The 19209-nt window shown below is 49.4% G+C and overlaps 1 protein-coding gene and 1 long non-coding RNA gene across 3 annotated transcripts in view; both read left to right on the forward strand.

Annotated features, from left to right (window-relative positions):
- TMCO4 (transmembrane and coiled-coil domains 4) overlaps positions 1-19209 on the forward strand; it is a 44436-nt gene that overhangs the window by 19368 nt on the left and 5859 nt on the right. For both annotated transcript variants that reach the window (XM_083628700.1, XM_083628701.1), the window contains exons 8-13: positions 2787-2906; positions 5249-5413; positions 6308-6444; positions 8658-8742; positions 15459-15576; positions 16653-16770. In XM_083628700.1, coding sequence (XP_083484826.1) covers positions 2787-2906; positions 5249-5413; positions 6308-6444; positions 8658-8742; positions 15459-15576; positions 16653-16770 — 743 coding nt within the window. The remainder of the gene's footprint in view (positions 1-2786; positions 2907-5248; positions 5414-6307; positions 6445-8657; positions 8743-15458; positions 15577-16652; positions 16771-19209) is intronic.
- On the forward strand, positions 1295-1779 carry LOC310769630. Its single transcript, XR_014551758.1, has 2 exons — positions 1295-1440; positions 1692-1779. It is a non-coding gene; the product is annotated as an uncharacterized lncRNA (long non-coding RNA).

The raw sequence follows: 19209 nt of genomic DNA on the forward strand, positions 1-19209 counted from the left end.
AACCCAGTGGTTCCCTAAGTGGGCAGTAGCCACCTCTGTGGTGTGGGTGGTGTAATTACCTGGCGGAGGGCACTAGGAGGCAACTGAGTGCCTGTGACTATCAGAGCTCCAAAAACTGGTGTCACTGGATCAATTTTGTATAATCAAACTGAAAAGTTTTAATTGGATTTTTAACAAATGTTCAATTGACTTTTACTGTTTATTGAATTTTATTACCTTCCTTAGTGGGTTGTAAAAACTGCAACTATCTGGTTCAGTGTTGGCAGCAGTTCTCGGGGATTTCAGGTGGGGAGTGTTACATGCAGAAAGGGCCGGATTCAATCTCCAGCATCTCCGGCAGGGCTGATGGTGTGGGGAACCTTATCTGAATTCTTGGAGAGCTGTTGCCAAGCAGTGTATTTATTTATTTGTATAATCTTTTTATTTGATTTTTAAAAAGAAAGAAAGAAAAGGAAAGGGAAGAGAAAAAAGAAAATAAGCATACACCCAAAACACCATACAAAATCCACATACTGAGATTACTCTGAATCTCCTGACTTCCCCCCATTCCTTCCATGGGTCCTTTTGACTCTGTTTTCAACTGCATATCAACAGCATACAGCATTTCATCTTCCTAAGTTATCTATACATTTTGTTACGTTACAAGTGTGTTTAAAATCGTGCTAATGTTTTGACCTGTTTACAATGATTTTGTATACCGTATTTTTCGCTCTATAGGACGCACCGGACCATAGGATGCACCAGACCATAGGAGGGGGAGAACAGGGGGAAAAAATTTCTCCCCCTCTCTGCTCAGCGCCCCTTCAGCGAAGCAGCAGGAGAAACGGAACCCCTTCCATTTCTCCCGCTTCGCTGAAGGGGCGCTGTGCAGAGAGGGAAAACTGTGCAGCGCCTATCCAGCGAAGCAAAGCCTGGAGAGCAAGAGGGATCGGTGTGCAGGCTTCAGGCGGCCACCCGCAAGCCTTTGGAGCGCGGCGGGAACTCCTGCTGCGCTCCGAAGGCTTGCGGATAGCTGCCTGAAGCCTCTGGAGTGCAGCGGGAGTTCGCGCTGTGCTCTAGAGGCTTCACACGGCTTCAGCGAAAGCAACGCAAAGCCTCCAGAGCGCGGGCGGAGCTCTCCCTCTGTGCTTCAGAGGCTTCGCGTTGCTATCACTGAAGCCAAGAAGCCTGCATTCCCTCCATAAGACGCACACACATTTCCCCTTAATTTTTGAAGGGGAAAAAGTGTGTCTTATAGAGCGAAAAATACGGTATATGTGATAAACATTTCTCATTCTTTTTAAAATTTCTGCCTTCTTGATTCCTGAGCTTCCCAGTTAACTTTGCCATTTTGGCATAGTCCATCAACTTGTTTTGCCATTCTTCTTTGGTTGGGGTTGTCTCTTCGTTCCATCTCTGGGCTAGCAGCATCTGAGCGGCCGTTGTATTATACATACAGTGGTACCTCGCAAGACGAAAAACGCGCAAGACGAAAGGGTTTTTCGTTTTTTGAGTTGCTTCGCAAGACGATTTTCCCTATGGGCTTGCTTCACAAGACGAAAACGTCTTGCGAGTTTGTTTCCTTTTTTTCTTAAAGCCGCTTGAAGAGGTGCAGTTGCGACGGACCGTGCTTCACAAGACGAAAAACATCGCAAGATGAAAAGACTCACGGAACGAATTAATTTCGTCTTGCGAGGCACCACTGTAAATAGTTTCCTCTGGTCTTTTGGAATCTCAGTACCTATAATTCCTAATAAAAAAGCTGCTGGTTTTTTTAAAGAAATGTTATTTTAAACATTTTTTTCATTTCATTAAATATCATTTCCCAGAATTTTTTTAAGTTACACTGCAATTCCACCACATATGATAAAAGGTACCTTCTTTTTCTTTACATTTCCAGCATATATTTGTAGGGAGAAGGAACCTTTCTGGGCAACCTTCAGAGCAGCGGGGGGGGGGGGGGGAGTGGGTGGGATGGTTGAATGCCAGCTACACTCCAGTCCTGATTCTGGGCTTCCCATTGGGGCATCTGGTTTGGCTGCTGTGAGTACAAGATGCTGGACTAGATGGGACGTTGGCTTGATCCAGCAGGGCTCTTCTTTTCGGGGGTGATAGCAGAAACTCCATGCCCAGGGACAGTCTACCAGGTTGGCCACTGCAAGAACAGGATGCTGGAGTTAGTGAGTTCCCTTTGGCCAGCAGCCAGACTCCTAAGTTCCTGGGAGATTTGAGCTCATGCCAAGAAAAATTAAAAAAATAACACTGCCCTTCATCCGAGATTCACAGGGAAGTTTACAATGTAAAAACACAAAAAGTACATAAAAACTGTGTGTCTCATTGAAAAAAGAAGTAGGTCATGCAAAACTGACGTTAGCAAACCATGCTCCTTGCTTTACAAAATTTGCAGGGAGGGCAAGCCAGTCCTTGATCCCCACCCCTAGGGGCACTACTTGCCTTACACACTTAAAAATAAATAGAGAACTCTTATGTCTACAGTCGCTGTGCAAATAAAAGATACAACAGGCAGCGGTGAATCTGTGACCCAAGCCCTGTCTTTGGGTCCCCATGATGTTTCTTCCTCGCTGTTATTTATTTCAGATGTGTTTGGCTATTCCTGCAGCTCAGCCTCTTAAATCATTGCTCGCTGTGCAATGTAAAGATGGGAGCGGTTGGTTTGACAGGCAACGGATCTTATTGGTTGAGCCCGATGTCCATTTATGCAGCTTGGCCGTCGCGTAACCTGACATGGAGGCCTGCGGACAAAGGGCAAGCTATAAGAGGGGCTCTTGTTTTCTTCCCCCCTTCAGGTTACAAGATGAAAAAGCGCGTGGGGGCCATTGAAGAGTTTGAGTTCCTGCCCTTAACGGAAGGGAGGCAGCTCCACCTCACCATAGCCATCACCGGCTGGCTCACGACTGGCAAATACGGTAAGGAAGAGGCAAGCAAAAGGGGAGTGCTGCAGCAAAAATGTTGCAGCGTGCGGTGGGGCCGCCCAGTCCAGCATTCCTGGCATTCAGCCTGGCATTTCAGCATATTCATTTCCCCTCTGGCTTTCTTGGTTACCACCACCACTGTAACAAATCAACCCTCCGCAACTTACTGAGCATGCTCAGTCCCCGCCGGGCTGCTTTGGTGTCCCGTCCCCCCGGTCCACACATACACACTTAGCCTTTTCCCTCCTAAAAATATTTGTACTTTTGTGAACACTGGGGATCTCCCCAAACCTTCTGGCGCCTGCCTCCCTCTCAACCACTTGGGCTACATCTGCAACGGCCTGAATCTCAGAAATTGAAGGTGTCCCCAACACCACCGGCAATGTTTGGGGAGATTCCATGGCATCACAGCAGCACAACCAATAGCAGGGCAGAAGCCTGGCAGGGGGCAGAATTGTGGGTGAGATTGGCACGGTAGCAATGGCAGATTTGAAGTTTTCCTGGGTGCACAGATGGGATTGTTTTTATTTGGAAACACATGCGCCCCCCGAATCTGTTTGTCTTACATTCTGATCCCTATACACTCCCCCTGGGATAGATTCTTGTCTTAGCAAATATTCCTGGCTTTGCTGCTTGTGTGGAATCTTTCCTATTTAAGTCTCGCAAGGACGCTGTTCTCATTAAACCTGTTTGCTCTATAAAACAAAGACGTTTTATTTATTTTTTACAGTCTATTTCCATTTGCCTTTCACACCAGTTTATTTTCTGAATAACAAGCGGCGTCCCATGAGCCGTGGGGAAAAGCTCCTGGGTGAAAGGGTGAAGGTGTTAATGTGCTCTTGCAGAGGTTTCGAAGTTTAGCAGAGGAGCCCAGCACCACTTTACAGCTCAATGTTGCTGGCCCTTTGCCTTGTAGGAATCTGCTCCCAGCACTAATATGCACAGCGCAGGCATGATCTTTCAAGACCTGGTTCAATAAAGGTAAAGGGACCCCTGACCGTTAGGGCCAGTCGTGGCCGACTCTGGGGTTGCGGCGCTCATCTCGCTTTACTGGCCGAGGGAGCCGGCATACAGCTTCTGGGTCATGTGGCCAGCATGACTAAGCCGCTTCTGGCGAACCAGAGCAGCACACGGAAATGCCGTTTACCTTCCCGCCAGAGCGGTACCTATTTTATCTACTTGCACTTTGATGTGCTTTCGAACTGCTAGGTTGGCAGGAGCAGGGACTGAGCAACGGGAGCTCACCCCGTCGCAGGGATTCAAACCGCCGGCCTTATGATCAGCAAGTCCTAGGCTCTGTGGTTTAACCCACAGCGCCACCTGCGTCCCCCCCAAAGCAGATTACAAACAATCAAAACAAGACAGTCCCTACCCTGCAGGTTTGCAATCTAAAAACCACGACACACAAGGGAAAACGGACAGCGAAGGAAGAGGAAAAACCAAAACTCAGGCATCAGTTTCTAAACAGTTGTTCCTATAATGACCTGTTGGCACAGTTCAGGGGCAGGAGGTGCCAAATGGAGCTGTGCTTTTGGCAAAGTTGATGGAATGAGTCTTCTGCTTCCCATCTCTCCCAGTGAGGCCGTCTGATGGGATGGGTACCCTCAGATGACAGTTGAGGGAGTGGAGGCCTGAAGGGGCTGGCCTGTCACAGCCGGGCCAAATTAGGGAGCCAATAAAACGAGATGAGCACCGCAACCCCAGAGTCGGCCACGTCTAGACATAATGGTCAGGGGTCCCTTTACCTTTACCTTTACCTTTACCTAAGTTGCTCTGGGAGCTTTTGGGACTGAAGAGCAGGGCACTGAAACTCTAAATAAATAAAGAGATAAAATTTTATCCCCGACCGTGACAGTGCAAAGCCTGTTTGCATCGGAGGGTGGCTGAATCTTCTGATTTTGCTTCCTCTCCTTTTCTCACCTTTCCAGTCTTTGATTTCAGCACATCTCACTCCTGTGTCAGTTTGCATTTATTAAAGAGCACTGAAATCTGCATGCATTTTGGGGAGCAGTCTTCTTTAAGACACATGTTTTGCCTACCTAATATGTTCATTTTTGCAAGCTGGTTCCCCCCCCCCCATAATATAATGCATTATGTATGCCCCCTGATTCCTATTTCCATGTACATGTTTCCCTAATAACACTTCTTTCTGTGTATACACAATATTTGTTAAAAAGCTGCATTGCAGAATTCAGGAGAGCATGACATTTGAAAGGCGTTTTTCAGCCCGCTTACTGCTTCAGGAAGTGTATATTATGCATGGATTCTGCACTTCCCCCTTCCCATCTGTGTCTTACTAATTCTTCGCGTCTGCAACTTTTTCTTCCTACTTTTAGGGAGTTTCACGGCTCCCTGGAGCAGCCTGCTACAGTCCAAAGAACAGTATTGCTTAGCCTGGGAGAGCAAGTACCTGATGGAACTGGGCAACACTCTTGACACTTTGCTGAATGGATTAGTCAACGTCGTGGCTCAGGAAGCATTGAAATTCACGGTCTTATCAGGCAAGTGGTTGGCGGTCATCCACTCTGGGTGGTTATTTTCCCACGATTATTCTGTGCTCCTCCTTCCGTCTGTTACTTCAATTTGAAGCCCTCTCGCTCAATTATCCGATGACTCTCGGCCAGATATACTTAACGTTTCTTTTTTAAAAAAGAAAAACAAGTTCCTAGTCCTTATTATTATTATTAAAATTTGTACACTGTCCCATACCTGTATAGAGTGGCTGGGAAACCCAGCCAGCTGGGCGGGGTATAAATTATTATTATTATTATTATTATTATTATTATTATTATTATTATTATTATATCATCTCAAGGCAGATCACAACATAAAATTACAGTATCAACCCCCCCCCACAAAATATGTAATAAAATTAAAAACAAAGACAAAACAATAATCCCCAACAAATTCAAAGGAAGAAATATGCAGGACTCTACAGTGGACGCTCGGGTTGCGAACATGATCCGTGCTGGAGGCACGTTCACAACCTGCAGTGTTCCCAACCTGCTGTGCCACATCTGCGCACGTCCGGGTTGTGATTCAGCGCTTCTGCGCACATGCAAAGCGCGATTTAGCAATTCTGCGCATGCGCGACCGCCAAAACCTGGAAGTAACCCGTTCTGGTACTTCCAGGTTTTGGCAGGTCCGTAACCCAAAAAAACGCAACCTGAAGCATCTGTAACACGAGGTATGACTGTATCTGTTTTATTTTCTTCATTTCAAAAGGTTTATATGCCACTTGGTTGTAATAAAACCTCAATGCAGTTTAGAACTAGAATCAGTGCAGATGCTGCCCTCACCAGGGACAGCAGACTCTGGCAAAAATCCTATTACATTTGTATGTAGCTTTCTGATTTTCATCTGTCCTGTTTCCTCTCCCCTGCCCCACCCCCCAGGCATCGTCACGGCGCTCGCATTACCCGCCTCCCTGCTCACGGTGGCCAGCGTGATTGATAACCCCTGGGGTGTGTGCCTCCACCGCTCGTCTGAGGTCGGCAAACACCTGGCTCGAATCCTGCTCAGCCGGCACCAGGTAGAAAGGTGGCTTGATGGTCACAGCCCAAGTCTAAGTGTGCCTGAGCTGGGAAAAATCTCTGTGGGATCTCTGTAGTAGAGGGGGTCCTGGGTCGGTTGGCAGAGCAGTGAGGTGTAGCGGTTAGAGCGTTGGAACTGCTTGTACCTGGGAGACCAGGGTTCAGATCCCCCACTCGCCCATGAAGCTCACTGGGCGACTCTTCCAGCCTAACCTACCTCACAGGGTTGTTGTGGAGATTGTATGGAAGAAGGGGAGAGAATCATTTAAGCAACCTTGAGCTCCTTGGAAGGAGAGGTGGAATAAGAACGCAATAAATACATTGGTACCTCGGGTTAAAGACGCTTCATGTTACAGATGCTTCAGGTTACAGACTCCGCTAACCCAGAAATAGTACCTCGGGTTAAGAACTTTGCTTCAGGATGAGAACAGAAATCGTGCAGCGGCGGCACGGCAGCAGCAGGAGGCCCAATTAGCTAAAGTGGTACCTCAGCTTAAGAACAGTTTCAGGTTAAGAACGGACCTCCAGAATGAATTTAGTTCTTAACCCAAGGTACCACTGTAAGTAAATTTGCTTATCCGTAGGATCACCTTGCCAACAAAGGTTCGTATAGTTAAAGCTATGGTTTTCCCAGTAGTGATGTTTGGAAGTGAGAGCTGGACCATAAAGAAGGCTGATCGCCAAAGAATTGATGCTATTGAATTATGGTGCTGGAGGAGACTCTTGAGAGTCCCATGGACTGCAAGAAGATCAAACCTATCCATTCTGAAGGAAATCAGCCCTGAGTGCTCACTGGAAGGACAGATCCTGAAGCTGAGGCTCCAATACTTTGGCCACCTCATGAGAAGAGAAGACTCCCTGGAAAAGACCCTGATGTTGGGAAAGATGGAGGGCACAAGGAGAAGGCGACGACAGAGGACGAGATGGTTGCACAGTGTTCTCGAAGCCACCAGCATGAGTTTGACCAAACTGCGGGAGGCAGTGGAAGACAGGAGTGCCTGGCGTGCTCTGGTCCATGGGGTCATGAAGAGTCGGACACGACTAAACAACAACAACAGGAATAAGGGCCCAGGTCCACAACAATCCGCCACTTAAAGAATCATGTAGAAAGAATCGTGGGGGAAACATTTATCGCGGTGGTAGTCTTAGTCCTACGCAGAATAGACCCACTGAAATTAATGGGCATGACTAACTTAGGCCCATAAATTTCAATTTATTTACTGCATTTGTAGCTCATCGGGTTTTTTCTCCAGCGAGCTCAAGTTGGCATGCACGGTTCTCCACCAACCCATAAATCATCACAACAACCTTGTGAGGTAGGTTATTCTGAGAGGGGCAGTGACCATCCGAAGGTGATGGCTGGGTGAGGAATTATGACTCTTAACATCTGTATGGTAGGCTACATTTCAGCCACCAAGGAATCGTAGAATTGTCAAGTTGGAAGGCACCCAACAGTCATCTGGTCTAACCCACCGCAAATCGTTGCTGCTAATGAATTTCTTCCCAGAGGAGCTCAGGGTGGCAAATACATCACTAAAACAAAAAGACGGTTTAAACACAGTCTCTCTGTCGCATCAATCATGCCAAAAGCCCCTGCATGTAGGCAAGCATCACCGAATTTCCAGGGCATGATCCAGCTAGGCAAAATCTTCCCTTTTTTTTCACTGTCAAGTGGTAATTAATCTTTACTGCTTTTTCGAGTCAGGGAGCTTGAGATTTTGTGGCCTGGGGCCTGGTATGCCCCACAAAGAAACCTACGGTCTGCAAATAAAAACATCCTGAAGGTCCCAGGCCTCAGAGAGGTTAGGCTGGCCTCAACTAGAGCCAGGGCCTTCTCGGCTGCGGCTCCAATCTGGTGGAACGCTCTGCCACAAGAGACTAGGGCCCTGCGGGACCTGACATCTTTCTGCAGGGCCTGCAAGACAGAGTTGTTCCACCAGGCCTTTGCTCAGGGCGCAGCCTGACTCCCTCCTCTGGCAACCTGCACAGAATTTTGCTTAATGGTTGCCATCAACTTGATTTTAATTAATTTTTATAATGAAATATTTTTAGAATGTTGGTTTATTTGATTGTTTGATTATTTAATTGTTGTTAGCCGCTCTGAGCCCGGCTTCGGCTGGGGAGGGCGGGATATAAATAAAATTTTTTATTATATTATTATTATTATTTTAAGCTTGTTTGAGTTCTGTCATTCTGTTCCTTCCCCTTCCAGGGCAAGCGGCCGGTTACCTTGATTGGTTTCAGTCTTGGCGCCAGGGTCATCTACTTCTGCCTCCAGGAAATGGCTAAGGAGGAAGGTGCGTGCCGGAGGGAGGTTGGGGAGTCAGGCCGTAAGGCAGCTGAGACACTGTTTGTTCTTCATCAGCAGTGTAGTGGTCTGTGGTTGCGGGGTGTGTGTCTCAAAAGACCCCTTGTAGCAGGGTCTGTGCTTCCAGCATCCCAGGGCCGATCAATCAGCATGAAAGGGGAGCTTTTGAGCCACTGAGAAGGAGTCTTCTCACCCTTTGTGCCAACAGGGGCCAATCGGAATAAAAGGAGGCGGTTCCAAAACCAGCCATTTAGGCCAAACTTGGGTTTCCAGCCGTTTTTGCACTACAATTCCCATCTTCCTTGACCACTGGCCCTGCTAGCTAGGGATGATGGGAGCTGTAGTCCCAACAACAGCCGGAGACCCAATTTTGAGAACCTTAGGCACACTGACAGCACAAGGAGCTTTCTGCATTGCAGTGGGTTGGGCCGGATGACCTCTGGGGATCCCTTCCAACTCTGTTTCGAGAGAATGGGGCGCAAGTTCTGCTAGGTACAAGGAGAACTCCGGGGAAAACACAGCTTGGCTCACTCCAAAAGAATTTACACATGCAGAAAATAGATCCAGGTGAAAAGCGACATGCGGAGATCTTGGGTTGCAATGCACCCTAATTATTATTATTGCGTAATTATAAGATTATGGGACGCAGGTGGCGCTGTGGGTTAAACCACAGAGCCTAGGACTAGCCGATCAGAAGGTTGGCAGGTTTGAATCCCCGCGACGGGGTGAGCGCCCGTTGCTCAGTCCCTGCTCCTGCCAACCTAGCAGTTCAAAAGCACGTAAAGTGTAAGTAGATAAATAGGTACCACTCCGGCAGGAAGGTAAACGGCGTTTCCGTGTGCTGCTCTGGTTCGCCAGAAGCGGCTTGGTCATGCTGGCCACATGGCTCGGAAGCTGTACGCCGGCTCCCTCGGCCAATAAAGCGAGATGAGCGCCGCAACCCAGAGTCGGCCACGACTGGACCTAATAGTCAGGGGTCCCTTTACCTTTAATTATAAGATTATCACATAATCTTAGAAGAGGGCCTGGCTTACCACAAAGGGCCCCTGCACATCTGAATTGGCCAGGGTCAATTCAGGGACCCGGCGAAAGGTGTATGTAACTTACAGATGCACTCCTGAAAGAGCCTGGTTTTGCTGCAGGCCTGGGCAGGTGGCAAACCCTGTCAAAGGCGAAGGGCACTTGTTTGCTTATAGAAGGTCCTAGGCTCAATCCCTAGCATCATCTCCAGTTGGGCTGGGAATTCGCCATTGCTGCCAGTCAGTGCAGTCAGTATTGAGCTATCCGGACCCAAGAGTACGGTTCAGTATAGGGCAGCTTCTGGTTCTGATATGCAACGAGAGGGAGTTGCAAAAGGCAGGGGCCACACCCTAAAGGCCTAGGTAAAGGTAAAGGGACTCCTGACCATTAGGTCCTGTCGTGACCAACTCTGGGGTTGCGGCGCTCATCTCGCTTTATTGGCCGAGGGAGCCGGCGTACAGCTTCCGGGTCATGTGGCCAGCATGACTAAGCCACTTCTGGCGAACCAGAGCAGCGCACGGAAACGCCGTTTACCTTCCCACTGGAGCGGTACCTATTTATCTACTTGCACTTTGACGTGCTTTTGAACTGCTAGGTTGGCAGGAGCAGGGACCGAGCAACGGAAGCTCACCCCGTCGCGGGGATTCGAACCGCCAACCTTCCGATCGGCAAGTCCAAGGCTCTGTGGTTTAACCCACAATGCCACCCGTGTCCCTAAAGGCCTATACATCATAAAGAAAGCATCTGCAGGAGGCCCTGTCCTGCCCAGTGCACTTTATTGGCCAGGTACATAACAGACCAGACAACGTTTTACACAAAGCTAGCGCCGTCCTCCTCGAAGCGCCGTGGCGTCAGGATTCCTGGGATCGCCTCCAAGCCTCCCACAGAGGCTCCTTCGTCACAACAGCATCCGTTACTAAAAGTCCGCCTGAGCCGTCTCTGCATCCTCGCACGCCATCCTGTTTTCTTCCTCCTTTTCCTTAAAAGTCGCTGTTCTCAGCTGCCATTGCCCACCCCCACGCCTGACAGTTCTTCTATTTAACTTGGAAGACTATCTGCCAACTGCTAACACGAGCCGTGACCTCCTGTATTAATAGCTCGGCGGCAACGAGGAATCAAATGGTCACGATCGCTCGCCAACGTGTGTGTGTCCACCCCCACCCCCCCACGGTCTTCCTTGCCGCAGACGGTTATGCTGGGACGATTTGTACCAATTAATATAACGAGATGCATCCCCACCGAAAAGGGAGGGACCCTATCCCATATTTCCGGGTGCTGCGTTGAAATTGCTGCGTGGTAATACACAGCCCTCAACGCCCGCTCCTTGTCTTTGCTTCTTCCTGCCGCCCCGGCTTCATCTCTCAGCCTCAAGGACATATCAGGATCAGGCCAATGTCCCCATTAGTCCATCCTGTTCTCACAGTGGCCGACTAGATGCCAATGGGGAAATCTGCAAGCAGCGCTCGAGCAGTAGAGCTCTCTCTCCCCTCCTTGTAGCACATTCACTTTAGAACTCCCTGGAAGAGGAAACAAACTTGTTTTCTCCTTCTCTGGAGGGTAGGACCGGAATCAAGTCACAAGAAAGGAAATTCCGACTAAACATCAGGAAGAACTTTCTGACAGTAAGAGCTGTTTTGACAGTGGAACAGACTCCCACAAGAGGTGGTGGACTCTCCCCTTCCTTGGAGGTTTTTAAGCCGAGGTTGGATGGCCATTTGTCTTGGTTGCTTTAGCTGAGATTTCTGCATTGGGGGGGGTTGGACTAGATGACCCTTGGTGGTCCGTCCCAACTCTACACTTCTATGATTCTGTGCCTCTTGGCATCAGGAAGGTGTCTGACTGCACTTTTTTCAGCACCTGCTAAGGACATTCTCTCAGGACTCAGTGTTAGCCACCAAGATAGATGGCTTAGGAAAGGATTGGACGAATTAATGGAAGAGAGGGCTATCGATGGCAAATAGCCATGATGACTCTGCTCTGCCTTTGTAATAATAATAATAATAATAATTTATTTGTACCCCACCCATCTGGCTGGGTTTCCCCAGCCACTCTGGGCGGCTTCCAACAAAGACCAAAAATACAATCAAATGTCACAGATTAAAAACTTCCCTGAACAGGGCTGCCTTCAGATGTCTTCTGAATGTCAGGTATTTGTTTATCTCTTTGACATCTGATGGGAGGGCGTTCCACAGGGCAGGTGCCACCACCGAGAAGGCCCTCGGCCTGATTCGCTGTAGCTTTGCTTCTCGCAATGAGGGAACCGCCAGAAGGCCTTCACCATTGCTTCCAAATGCCACAGGAGGGGAGAGAGCTCTTGTGCTTGGATCCTGTTGCGAGTTTCCCTTTGGGGCACCTGGTCGGCTGTTGCAAGAACAGGACGGGTGATAAGTGTGACCCAGCAGGCTTTCCTTATGTTTTTAAGTTCTTAAAAAGCCTTGGGTGCAGACAGGCTAGACCCAAACCACCAGGAGCTTTAAGAAGGAAAAAGAGCAATTGGATTCAGCCCAACAGCAAACCCAAGAACCAGTGCATTTGCCGAGGCACCACTGTGACGAGTTCCCTGGTTGTGAGCTAGCTGCGATTTTCCCAAGCCGTCTCCAAAGGCAGTCCCACAAGCACTGTGCCACAGTAGTCTAGCCCAGTGGCACGTCCGTGCACAACCCTTTCCCCCTTCTGCTCTTTTCAACCATGCAGGCTTAAGACTGGGTGGCTGTGCAGGGGCCGAAAGATGAAATGGGGAGGAGGGAGGAGGAGGAGGTTGCCAGGCAACTCTGGCGACTGTTGATTTCCTGTTGCTCCTTCAGCATCCAGTGTGCTAGGCAGTGGCTGTGTGTTGTGGGTGGGTGGGTGAGGTTCCATGCAGAATGCACCCCATTCAGCCTTGAGCTTTCCTCCCCCCCCCCCCAGCCCCAGCCCCACTACCACCCACTGTCCAGTCTTAAACAGGGGCTGGTTTTAAGGTCAGAAGCCCCAAGCTGCAAATAACGATGATCACATTACCTGAATGTGATGCTCACTCAGAATCCGTCGTCCCCTCATCTGAACTTCTTCTGCAAAAGAACCCTGCTGCTGTTCAAATTAAGATGAGTCAAATCAGGCTTACGAATTCCTTTTGGGCAGCAGAAATTGCTTCCCCCACCGCCAACTCCTTTTTTCTCTGGCGTACACTTAGAATAAGTCTCCTAATCTCCTCAAATTGGATCATTCAGAATGACAAATTGGAAGTGTCTTATCTTTTTTGTTTCCTCTTTACTCTCCCCCTCCCCTTCCGCCCTCCCACAAAAAAAAAAGAGACCCTTCTAGGAAAAAATCCAAGAATCAGAACACAGATTGTAAATTGAGTTGCTCCTGAGAGCAGCCTGGAGCCGCTTTGATATTTATTTCCAATCATTTTATTTTATTTTTTAAATTGTCTTCCCCGTTGCTTGAGTACTGGTTGTACTCTGGGTGTTGGGGAAAAAATAAGTAAATCTCAAAGGTTCCATCTATGTAAGTCCTACTGGGAGTAAGCACATTGAAGGAAATGGACCTAACTTAGTCATGTCCATTGGTTTTGATGGGTCTCTTCTGAGTAGGACTAGCATTGGGTACAAGCATGTATTATAGAATTGTAGAGTTGGAAGGGGGCCTCCAACAGCATGGAGGGACAGACAATTAAAGTTGCTTAGCCCATTGAATTCAGTGGCACCTGCTCCCGAGGAGACACTCAGGCGCTTGCACTTGGGAATGTAAGAAGCTGCCTTATCCTGAATTGTACCACTATTTATTGCAATGCCCGCTATATATAGAACCAATAGACCGATTTATAAAAACCCCTGCTCACGAATGGAACACACTCGAACAGGGTGGAAAGGGTGAAATGGCTGCTGAGTGATACCGATGACTTCGTAACTTATAAAGTAGCACTATATGCATTGGCAGCTAAGAAGATCAGGAGAAAAGAACTATTTTAGCGGTCAATTGCAAAGGTGATTCGGACATTTAAGCTGGCACTTTCTACCTGAGAACCCCTTGCTATTATATCATATGCAACAAATAATTTTTAGGAGATGTGATCGTGGTTTATTGTATCTGCAGTGCCTGATGTTTTTATGGTTATTGTTTTTCTTTTTGTTCCCGTTGTGAATGATGCCATGGCCTTTGGCTAGTGCAATAAAAATGATGATGATGATGATGATGAATCAGGCGTTTGGCCTATCTAGCTCAGTATTGTCTACACTGACTGGCAGCAGCTCTCCCTCATTTCAGGCAGGGGATCTTTCCGCCCTACCTGGAGATGCCAGGGATTTGAACCTGGAGCCTCCTGCATGCAAAGCAGGTGCTCTGCCCACTGAGCTGAGGTCCATCTTCAAAAGAGAGGAAAAGAATCTAGTCCTCATGGTTCTGAATGAAGGCAAGACTTCAAATAGAAACATAGGAAGCTGCCTTATATTAAGCCAGGCCATGGGTCCATCCAGCTCAGTATTGTCAACACGGGCTGGCAGCAACAGCTCCCTAGGGTTTCAGGTAGGGGTCGTTCCCAGCCTTGAACTGTAGTATGTTGAGAATTGTTAGGGCATCGCTATTCCCCTCCCAGGGACGCGGGTGGTGCTGTGGGTTAAACCACAGAGCCTAGGACTTGCTGATCAGAAGGTCGGCGGTTCAAATCCCCGTGACGGGGTGAGCTCCCGTTGCTTGGTCCCTGCTCCTGCCGACCTAGCAGTTCGAAAGCACGTCAAAGTGCAAGTAGATAAATAGGTACCACTCCAGCGGGAAGGTAAATGGCGTTTCTGTGCACTGCTCTGGTTCGCCAGAAGTGGCTTAGTCATGCTGGCCACAGCTGTACGCTGGCTCCCTTGGCCAATAAAGCGAGATGAGCGCCGCAACCCCAGAGTCAGCCATGACTGGACCTAATGGTCAGGGGCCCCTTTACCTTTATTCCCCTTCCAGAGCTACAATTCCCAGAGTGGCTAACTGTCCATCCCTCTTCCCAGGGAACATTGGGAACTGTAGCTCTGGGATGGGAATGTAAAGGGAGGCGGTCTCCTACCCATAACCAACTACAGCTCCCAGGATTCTTTGGGAGAAGCCATGGTTGTTGAAAGCAGCACAATAGAGCATGAAATATAAGGTGTGAATGTGCCCTTCGTTGGAGACAACCTTCAGTGCCCATCTTGCTTGTGCGTTTCTTGCATTTATACCCCACCCTCTTCCTCCAAGGAGCTCCAATTGGTGCTCATGGTTCTCCCCCTCCTCATTTAATCCCCACAACGACCCTGTGAAGTAGGTTAGGATGGGAAGCAGTGATTGGCCTAACGTCACCCAGTGAGAGCTTCACAGCCTAGTGGGCATTCGAACCCTGGTTTCTCCCAGGTCCTAATCCAACACTCTAAACAACAGGCCACACTTCTCTTTTGCTAGAATCTGGATAAGACTAGGCATGCCTTGAATCGGATCCCTCTTCGAGACTGCATCCGTATGCATGGTTACGTGGCAGTGAGTCCCTGTGAATTAAGTGCAGCTTTCTTCTGAGTAAACACACACACACACTGTTGTGTTTCGTGGCACCAGATTCCCCAAGCTGCGTTTTGAAAGTGTCAACCAGCCATTCCCAAGCCACCGCCACGGCTCTACAGCATCATCCTCTAAGGCCGTCTCACTGATCCCTGATCCTTTGCGGGGTGGGTGGGCTCCCTCTCTTCTCAGACTGCAGAGGCATCGTCGAAGACGTGGTCCTCCTAGGGGCACCAGTGGAAGGGGAAGCCAAATACTGGAAGCAAATTGCCAAGGTCGTTTCGGGAAGGATCATCAACGGCTACTGCAGGTCTGTAGGCCCTAAAATGGGGCGGGCTGGTTTTCTGTAAGCATTTGGAAAATTTAGCGTGTGGTTTGGATGGTCTCTTGAAAAAGATTGCTGGGTCTGATGTCTTTGCCTTGATATTCTACCTGGGAGGCAAGGTGTGTTCGTTTGTGTGTGTGAAGGAAGGAAGGAGAGTTAAGCACTGAAGAGGGGCCATCCCTGCATTAAATGAAGCCAGAGTTGTCATGGTGGGAGTTAGGGGCAGTAAAGGCAAGTGACGGTCCAGTTCAGGGGTGTGATACCTGGCAACCTCTAGCTGTTGCTGGACCCAAGCTTCTATCAGCTATTCAGATGGCATGGCTAATGGCCAAGGAGAGATGGATGTTGTTAATCAGCAACATCTGCAGCTCCCCAGGTTTCCCATCCCTGAATTAGACCATCACTTGCCTTCACTTGCCATCACTTGCAAAGCTGGCCCACCAGGCTTTTCTCTGCTGTCCAGCCAGCATGGCGAACAGCCAAGGAGGGATGGGAGTTGTGGTCCAGCATCATTCAAAGAAGGTAGAGTTGTGATGGCGGGAGCTAGAGGCAGCTCACTGGAAGGACAGATCCTGAAGCTGAGGCTCCAATACTTTGGCCACCTCATGAGAAGAGAAGACTCCCTGGAAAAGACCCTGATGTTGGGAAAGATGGAGGGCACAAGGAGAAGGGGACGACAGAGGACAGGATGGTTGGACAGTGTTCTCGAAGCTATGAACATGAGTTTGACCAAGCTGTGGGAGGCAGTGAAAGACAGGAGTGCCTGGTGTGCTCTGGTCCATGGGGTCACGAAGAGTCAGACACGACTAAATGGTTAAACAAAGGGGCAGTGAAGGCAAGTGATGGTCTAGTTCAGGGATGGGGAACTTGTGGCGCTCTAGGTGCAGCTGGGCTTCCATCAGCCCCAGCCAACATGGGCAATGTTCCTGGATGATGGGGCTGCAGCACCTGGAGAGTCATGGGAACCCGATCCCTGGGTTTGGTGGCCCATCTGGTTATATGCTTCAGTCGGTTGAATGATATGGCTGTTCAGTAGTATTGGTTCCTTTTTCTCCTCCCAGGGGAGACTGGCTGCTGAGATATGTCTACCGGACATCCTCTGTTCAACTCAACGTCGCTGGACTCCAGCCGGTTAACCTGGACGACAGGAGAATGGTGAATGTGGATCTCTCGTCGATCGTAAGTAGCGCTTTCCAGACCTGCAGGCGATAAACGTCAGTGACGGCTGCTGAATTCTCCCAAGCCAGAGGGCTGTGTTTTGAGACCTTTCTAGTTCCTGGACCCAGCTAGTGTTAAAATATAAGCAAGGACTAACCAGTAAAGTAACAAAGGAAGTGGCTCCGTGCCAGATGGCAAATGGGAGCCCCCCTCAGCTCATTGCTAGGTAGAAAGACAAAGGGCAGAAGTTGAGAGTTGAGTTGCGTGAGCTGGAAGCTGGAAGTTGGCAGGCCGCAGGTTGAGCAGCTGGGAGACAGAGCCATGCCTGATTTCTGTTGGAATCTGAGGCTGTGACTATGGGGGAAGCAAGGCCCTCTTGGGGTGTTAATGCTGCGAACCCCTCCATTGTAGGCTCAGGTTCTGTATATGTGTAAATAAAGCATGTATCCTAAACAGTCTCCACTGTGCCCTATTCCAAAGGAAACTGAACAATGAGTAAGTGGTCGGAACCGCTGGAATCTCGCACCTTTCAGAGATTGGGGTGGCATGCAACAATATTTTGATTGATGACTTGCTCTGCACCCTAAGGCCCCAGGTCAAGTCCCAATAATTTGAAATGCAGCTTTTAAAAACAGATCAAAACAATAAACAATTGCTAGAATAGGATGGGTTCTGAAAACATACCGTATTTTTCGCTCTATAGGACGCACTTTTTCCCCTCCAAAAATTAAGAGCGAATGCAGACTCCTTGGCTTCAGCGATAGCAACGCAAAGCCTCCAAAGCGCAGAGGGAGCGCGCTCTCCGCGCTCCGGAGGCTTCGTGTTGCTTTCGCTGAAGCCTGGAGAGCGAGAGGGGTCGGTGCGCACTGACCCCTCTCGCTCTCCAGGCTTCAGGGGTAGCCACCTGAAGCCTTCGGAGCACAGTGCGAGTTCCCGCTGCGTTCCGGAGACTTCAGGTTCCTTTTGCTGAAGCCGGGAGAGCAAGACTCTCCTGGCTTCAGCAAAAGGAACCCGAAGCCTACGGAGCGCAGTGGGAACTCGCACTGCGCTCCACAGGCTTCAGGGATCTTTGAGGCTGGCGGTGGGGGAAAGCAGCGCTTCCCCCCCAGCCAGCCCCAAAGAGCAGGTCGAAAGGAACCCGAAGCCTCCAGAGCCCAGAGGGAACTCCCGCCGCACTCCAGAGGCTTCGGGTTACCTTCACTGAAGCCTGGAGAGCGAGAGGGGTCAGTTCGCAGTGACCCCTCTCGCTCTCCAGCCTTCCAACGTAGCCACCTGAAGCTTCCAGAGCACAGCAGGAACTCCTTGAAACGCACAGAATGCTCTGTTCCTCCTGCTGCTTCGCTGAAGGGGCGCTGAGCAGAGAGGGGGAGATATTTTTTTTTTCTTGTTCTCCCACTCTAAAACAAGGTGCGTCCTATGGTCGGGTGCGTCCTATAGAGCGAAAAATACAGTACCTCTGTGTCAGAGGCCAGGATAAAGAGGTGCAACTTGAGCATATGACAAAAACTGCATAGTGAAGCTGCCAGAGGCATCTCTGCGGACTCAGGGATTCAGCCCTCCTCTCCCTGAGCCGTCACTGGGGAGCAGCCGTTCCGTCCCACTGGCTCCGTGGGAAAGACAGAAAGCAGAAGGCTCTCTCCATCAGCTCTGCTGTGACAGACTGGCTCCCCCAACAGGCATCACCTCCCACTGAACTGTGCCAGCTGCTCATTAGAAGAACAACCAAATAAGAGTTGGTGGCCTGTTTGATTTCTCCTCCCTGTCCCATTTTCCTTTTCTGTCGTGTCCTATAGTTTGTAAGCCTACGTGCTTGCACTTTCTGATTGTACATGAGCCACAATGGGAGCCAACTCAGCCAGAGAGCTGGGCGCAAATGCTCCAAATAAAATAAAATAAGCTCAGGGAAAGAAAAGATCTGCAGATTGAAACGTAGCGATGCTTTAGTCCCCTCCATACATTTCGAGCACATTTAAATCACATGGCTTCCCTCCCCCATCCCCAAGAATCCTAGGATCCGTACTCTGTTCAAGGTGCTGGGAGGATGGATGGCAGCTAACAGATTGAGGTTGAATCCTGACAAGACAGAAGTACTGTTTTGGGGGGACAGGAGGCGGCCAGGTGTGGAAGACTCCCTGGTCCTGAATGGGGTAACTGTGCCCCTGAAGGACCAGGTGCGCAGCCTGGGAGTCATTCTGGACTCACAGCTGTCCATGGAGGCACAGGTCAATTCTGTGTCCAGGGCAGCTGTTTATCAGCTCCATCTGGTACACAGGCTGAGACCCTATCTGCCCGTGGACTGTCTCGCCAGAGTGGTGCATGCTCTGGTTATCTCGCTTGGACTACTGCAATGCGCTCTATGTGGGGCTACCTTTGAAGGTGACCCAGAAACTGCAATTAATCCAGAATGCGGCAGCTAGACTGGTGACTGGGAGCAGCAGCCGAGACTGCATAACACCGGTC

Source organism: Podarcis filfolensis (assembly GCF_964270895.1).
Source record: "Podarcis filfolensis genome assembly, chromosome: 8".
Classification (NCBI taxonomy): domain Eukaryota; kingdom Metazoa; phylum Chordata; class Lepidosauria; order Squamata; family Lacertidae; genus Podarcis; species Podarcis filfolensis.